Here is a 7,500-nt window from a genome sequence, read left to right on the forward strand (position 1 = left end):
ATTGATTACAACTCACGATTTGTTTTCTTTTTTCTTTTTCGATGGGTTCTACTAGCGAACAAAACTCACAAAATCAAAGAACAGTGAGATCCCAGTTCCGTATGGAAAGGTCTTGTAATTATTCTTTGTCCACCAACCACGGGACTGGATTGGTCGATAGCGCAACCACTCAATAAATAAAAGACATTCTTTTGCTACTTTGCAACTAAGGGAAATAAGCCTGTAAAATAAAATACAAACTACCCATCTATTTTTTTTTAATTGCATCCCTTCCCTTAATTAATAAACAATGAATTGTTTATTTTCAGGGAACTAGTTTACTTAGACGGTCAGTTGAATGCCCGCTGGATTGTATGAAAGTCATGTACAAGGTGATTTCTTTTCTTGTTGTCATCAGTTATTCAACAACAACAAAAAAGGAGTCGAACGGGCCAAGTTCGCGCGTAAAGTTCACATTTGAGTATGGGACCCGCATCTAAAAGAATTCCAAAGAAAATCGACAAAATAAATAAGCCACGCACTGTAAGACAAGTCCATAGATTAATCAAGAGAAGACAACGTATTCACCGGTCGAGTCTGTAGACTATTCCAATTTAAAAGTCACAATCAAAAGACTTTCCTTCAATTTTCAATGGATTTAAAATGGATTTCTTTATGGGGAAAAAATGAAAATGTCCTCATTCCAACTTATCATACTGGAATCAATCTGACGCTAATCTAACGGTGAGTCCCTTTCTATCTGAGTTTGTTCATTGGCAAAAATAATCATGCCTTTCAAAACACTGATTCCATGCAAACTGCTTTATGAAATAGTATTCACGGTGATGGAGACAAATAAGGCAGTCGCATTCCAATAATACACGGGTGTGTTGATCTTTTACTTCTTAATGCTCTAAAAAGGACTGGACCAAAACATGTATTTATTATTAATCCATTCATTACGCTACTATCGGACGCATAAGTTAACGTCGCCCACAGAACATTAAATGATGGTGCCTTCCATTCATTCGGCCAACAGAGTCAGCAGTAGTTGTATCCTGGAAAGAGGAGCGTTAGGACTCCTCTTTCTAGGGTAGTACCACAGGTCTATGGGTAGTACTAGCACTTTACAGACGACTGGCAGCATCGTGGATTACCAAGCGTGTCGATATAACATAATGGTTATGACGTCATGATATTACACCATCATTATTATAACTCAGCCTGTTATATCGATCACCCCGTTATATCGACCACCGAGCACTCGAGGACAGGAGGTCCAAAATAATGTCAACAATCATTAATGCACCAACTCTAACACAAAAAGGGGAAGATAAAAAGATCTCCGGGTAGTCTAGTGCCGGGGTAGTTTCAGATGCTGCAATGTTGACTTTTTATGGTTTATTGAGAATAATAATAATATTTGAAGTTTATTTACATAATTTAAACTTTCTCCAATAATTAACACAACTTCTTAAACTGACCAAATCTTTCAAATCCCCTTGACATTAATACTGTTTTGAGGCGATGGGTCACACATATCACATAAACGGCGCAATAATTTGGTGTATACTTTTGGAATGTCGATTTTTTAAAGATACGTATAACTTATACAGCTTTTCTTCAATAAGGGTGAATATACAAAATGTTCCTCTCTAGTCAAAAATATTTTTTTTAAAATAACTATTAGATACCCCCGTTCATATCCTCGCCGGTTTTGAGTCTGCGCGATATAAATACAATGCGGTTTTATATCTTGGGCGTCATGAATATTAAAGAGAGAAAAAATAGAATCTCTTTCAAACTTTCGATTCCAAAGGCATCTTCGGGAAGCCAATTACTTCTATGCAATCGATCGCTCGAACGTGATTTTAATAATAATAAATATTATATATATCATCATTTATATTATATATATCATCATCATTTAATTATTATTATATTATTATTATTATTATTTATTATTTTATTATTATTATTATTATTATTATTATTATTATTATTATTATTATTATTATTTATTATTATTATTATTATTATTATTATTATTATTATTATTATTATTATTATTATTATTATTATCATTATTATTATTTGAAGATACAGGTTCATGAAACGATGAAACATGCTGCTTTGAAAATTGGTTATCTATAACAACTAATCTATATTTTTTTAAATAACAAGGTCATCTGTTGCTATTGTTTGTTCTATTTTCTTTGGGGGGGGGGGGGGGGTTGTTTTTTTTAAAAATAATAATGAGTTGGGTCGATATCGTTTTCTATGAGCTCGAGTCATTGGTCACAATGCAAAATGTGCTCAAAATGGCCTATTATCTACAAAGTCACATGTGTTCACATTTTTGAAATATCCAACATTACAATCGGTCGTTCTGTTCAGCTTGACTCAGAGGTATGTTTACAAACTTTTATAAACAAAGCAGCGTATTTACACTTCCATTTATTAAGACATTATATCCAATCGTTGGACAGCAACAAATCATGTTATAGATGACTCTATTGGACGAAAACCTAACTACAGCTCACTCAAATTAATGAACCGAGCCATATTGCTTATTTTTGTCTATCAAGGTAATAGTCATCATAATATAATATACGGACTTTGTAAAACTGAACATATTATTGTAACCAGACAACAATAGTAGAATGACTGTGCTTGATCACGTAATGTGCCCTTGATTATTGGTCAGATAGCCTACTGTAACCACTTTAAACGGGGTCCCGATAGCTCAGGTGATAGATCACTCGCTTCACACGAAAAGGGACCAAGATCGATCCCGGGTGCAGTCGAGATTTCTTTATGACTCCCTGTCCACTGTAACCAACAGTGAATGGGTAGCTGAGTCTGTTAGATTTGGCAGAAAATAATTTGCGATAGACTAGTGTCATATCCAAATGATAGCAAGCAATTGTTATTGTCCGTTTCACGCTATAGAAACCGGGATAAGCTCCGGCTCCATGGGCCCAATGGCTCTAAAGGACTACTTTAAAAAAAAAAGAAGAAAAAAAGAATTTTAAACAGAAAGGATATTTTAAAATGAAAAATCCCTCCACTCAAGTGCAACCAAGTAGTAAATTTTAATAGTCTCAGTGTACAGAGAAAGGCACTGTGACCATCGCCTCAAAACGGGATTATAGCGGGATTAAACCGATGCCAAACAGGGGGTTGAAAATCAAAATGAGCATAAATTGAACATTTTTATTTCAAAATGAGCAGAAATTGAAAATGTTTATTTTCAAAATGAGCAGAAATATTGGATTTTTATTTTATTTTGCCACTTTAACAATCTGACTCGTAAACAACTTTTAGCATCTATAATATCCAAACATACGTTTTGAGGCGCTGGGTCGCGTATAGGCACAACGCACTGTTTTTTATTCACGCCATTATATCACCGATCAAAAAACAGAACATGACATTTTCCCTGTCGACAATGTAGTACCTCTCATCATAACTGCACTGCCTATTTTGTGAGAGGATCTTTAGGTTGGGCACGTTGGCAACCCCCCCCCCCCCCCCCCCCCCTTCCCCCAACAATCCACAACCGATATTCATTCTTATCCCCTGGGCTTTAATTTCAGCAAGTCCATGAAGTATCATGGAAATCCCGGAGCAAAATGCAACAGGCAATACCAAATCAATACTTGATTGTTGTAAAATGTCTACTGAAGCTACGGCCAATTAGATTAGTGATCAGATGGGGGTGACGACGACCAGTACCGGCTTGTTGTGCTGGTATTCTATCTCTGACTCGATGGTATTTCACTTCACGTGCCTGCCATTTCTGATGATGACATACGTTGATTTGACCAGGAATCAAATGGTAAATAATTCTTAAGGATAGGACTTTGAATATTATTTTTTTTAAGTTCAGGAAAATATTAATCCACACTCCTAAATATATGAGCTATATACAATTATTTCTCCATGCTTGATGACCAATAAAAACTACCATTTGCTATATTTTTAAATAGACAAATATCAAGATCGACCCCCTCCCACCACCGCCCCCGCCCCCTCCAATACACACACACACACACACACACACACACACACACACACACACACCTTGGTTTTTTTTCTTTTTCTTTGTGAAAAAAAAAAATAATCCAACGACCAAAATGGTCCCAAAATATAAACTGTGAACAAACTCCCCACGACTGTAGAATCTCTGGGGACATTGATTGAATGGGGCACGGATTTGGCATCCAATCAGGATATGGCAAAGGCTGGTCCAGCAGGAAATCAGCGTGGGGGTAAGGTGGCTGGTAGGGGAAAGGGGGGGGGGGGGGAAGAGGGAGTTCGGGTGGAGAGATAGATGCCTGGGGTGGGAACTCGAGCCACGATGGGTGATTAGCAGCCAACTAGTGGTAATGTTAGTTAGGTAGAAGTTATCAGGTCAGCTTCGTGGCTGTTCCATCAGAGGAGAGGACTTTTTACTTGTTACAGGGCTACCCATTAGCCTAGAGGCATTGGGTTTTGGCCTTATGTGTGGCATATAACAATAATAATGGAATGGCATGGTAATGATGATGATGAGTAGATGATGATGGTGATGATGATGGTGATGATGATGATTATGGTGATGATGATGGTGATGATGATGATGATGATGATGAAGATGATGATGATGATGATGATGATGATGATGATGATGATGATGATGATGATGATGATAGTGATGGTAATGATGATGATTTCGACGACAATTAGTTATGTTTAGATTATTTCATAATGGTAAATGGTAATGATAAACGAGGATACACAATAGCAACAACAAACAAACAAAAAAGAAAAGAAGAAGAAGAGAAGTCAATTTCAATATGAAAATTGTAAAAAAAAATAAAAAAAAGTAAACAATTCAAAACGATAAAATGGAAGAAATAACGGATGTACTACAATACCTGGCACACTCTCCTCGCTCGTCTGAGCCGTGGGTACGATACTTTCATCATCCATTGTTTTGAAAATGGTCGTTTGTAAATAATCCGGGGTAATAATAATAATCAACACGATTGTCAGTCTAATTAATTCACAATCACGTTCGCAGAATCAAAACATCCAATTCCTATACATTATATATAGAAGGAATGAAATTGATGTCACACAGCTCTTTGCCAATAGTTCTAGACAAACAATTTGGTGATTATTTCTCACTAAATCATATCAACCAGACAACAACTATAAACGCTGGGTTGGTAGGGTATATGTCCGGTTAGCAGGTGTATTTTACCTAAACGCACAGTATCAATACACATAATGAATATGGAAAGATCACTTTAGTCAAACTGATTCACAAAGTTGTCAATAGATATCAACTTTAACCCCCCCTCCCCCCATCAATTCCTCTCTCTCTCTCTCTCTCTCTCTCTCTCTCTCTCTCTCTCTCTCTCTCTCTCTCTCTCTCTCTCTCTCTCTCTCCCTTCATCGCCCCTCCCATCCCTTACCCTACTTTACAATTATTTACAGTCGAATCTCAATTTAAAACATCAGGGATATGGCAAAATTTCAATAGTCTAGACACAATTTTTGACCTCTAATACATCTTAATATCGGAAATATAAGATTATCACACATCGTCCGTAAATAAAAGTAGGTATATACGTTGTCTCAAAATAGAAGCATTGTTGTAACAGGCAATTTATATTATTACTAGACATGTTTAAATGTACACGCTTCTCAAATACGCCAATAGGATTAAAAAGTCGTGACGTCACTTCCCTCGTAATGACGCATCGGAACAATTGCGAACGCCATTATCTTCATCACCGCTCTTAAACAAAATACTTCTCCGATGCCGACGAGCATAAAAGTACATCCAGAGGAGAATAACATTGTAAATCTGATCATGTTTTGACTTTTATACATTTAGCCAGCATGAAGAATAAAAAAATACCAATTTTCTTTGTTTAGAACCAAGCTGCTGGTTGCTGGGCGAACATGACATCAGACTATTGAATCCTATTGTATAACGAAAGGATTAGTCATTATATAATATAATGGTCCGTATGTACCTCCATCCCATATGCACGTTGTGTGGAAGCTCCCATGCCATTCTGTGATCAATTTAATTATTACAAGCATCCCGCATTATCATTTTAAAAAAAACAGAATGAACATTGTAAGTTGTAACTATAACTATCACCGTTGTAAATCTGCGATTGAGAGTAGTTCTTACTTAACCACAAAATGTAAATAATTGTTTAAAACAATAGATAAGTTAATTAATTATTCAATCAATCCATCAATAATAATAATAATAATAATAATAATAATAATAATAATAATAATAATAATAATAATAATAATAATAATAATAATAATAATAATAATAATAATAATAATAAGTTACTGGTATGCAGTGGACGCTTCTAAAGACATGTACGGTATCCCACACTTTTTTTTCAAAACTCGTTTGTTCTCTTTCTATCGCTTTAAAACTGAGGATGACAACTTTCGTTCAGCATGCAATGTCAAGTTGTATCACGTTAAACAGTTACACCTTAAATAGTGATCTTTACACAACAACAGAGATTAAGTATGGTGACAAAATGGTTTCCAAGCAACATGTGTTTGGCCTTTGAAATACTCAATGAACATAATGCGGGATATCCCATTACGATTTAAGCAACCACACACACACACACACACACACACACACACATATATATATATATATATATATATATATATATATTATATATATATATATATATATATATATATATATATATATATATATAAACCTGCCTAGTACATACTACGAAAAATTCGTAGAAATACGAATATTTGGCTCCAGCTACAGAGCTGCATAAGTCTCTTTGACTCAATAAATTTTGTTGAAAAGGAAAGATTAGCTCCTCAGAACCTATATTCAGGACTTTGGAACATTTTTGGATCATGATGAAAGCAAATCGTTTTATTTGTAAAGCTATTAAGTGAATTTTTCATATATTTTTTCCCCCTTGGAAACTACGAATGTTTGAAATTTCAGGTAGGCAGCTTTGTATAGAACAACAACCAACTGTCGTCACGGCCCTACGTTTGATACGGAATATACCCATGACTGTTCTCCAATTCTTGCTACCACCACAATCGATATAATATTTTGATTGCAATTAAATATCATTACGTCTAAATGAATTATTATTATTATTATTATTATTATTATTATTATTATTATTATTATTATTATTATTATTATTATTATTATTATTATTATTATTATTATTATTATTATTATTATTATTATTATTGCTTTATGTCGCCACGTCCTTGCCATGACATACCATACACGCCCATAATTGGTGAAGGATGGACGACCACTCACTGGATGGATATTGAATTGTTCAATAACAATGACAACATACATCACGGAGGATTTAGATTGTATCGTAAGGGATAGCAGACCCAGCATCCATCCCGCATCGTCGGTATTATTATTAACATTACCATCATGAGGAATATACATACATAAAACCAACCAACCAAAATAAAAGAGAA

At 34.9% G+C, this 7,500-nt stretch overlaps 1 protein-coding gene across 4 annotated transcripts in view; it reads right to left on the reverse strand.

The window, feature by feature from the left end:
- Positions 1 to 7,500, reverse strand: part of LOC144979827 (rap guanine nucleotide exchange factor 1-like) — a 128,290-nt gene that overhangs the window by 90,280 nt on the left and 30,510 nt on the right. Inside the window, exon 2 of one of the 4 annotated variants that reach the window (XM_078926979.1) lies at positions 4,902 to 5,230. The exons of the other annotated variants lie outside the window; for them this stretch is intronic. Coding sequence (XP_078783105.1) covers positions 4,902 to 4,956 — 55 coding nt within the window. The 5' untranslated portion in view covers positions 4,957 to 5,230. The remainder of the gene's footprint in view (positions 1 to 4,901; positions 5,231 to 7,500) is intronic. 4 annotated transcript variants of the gene reach the window in all.

This window comes from Berghia stephanieae, chromosome 9 (assembly GCF_034508935.2).
Source record: "Berghia stephanieae isolate SIO BIC M18660-M18661 chromosome 9, UCSD_Bste_1.3, whole genome shotgun sequence".
In the NCBI taxonomy this organism is placed as follows: Eukaryota; Metazoa; Mollusca; class Gastropoda; order Nudibranchia; family Aeolidiidae; genus Berghia; species Berghia stephanieae.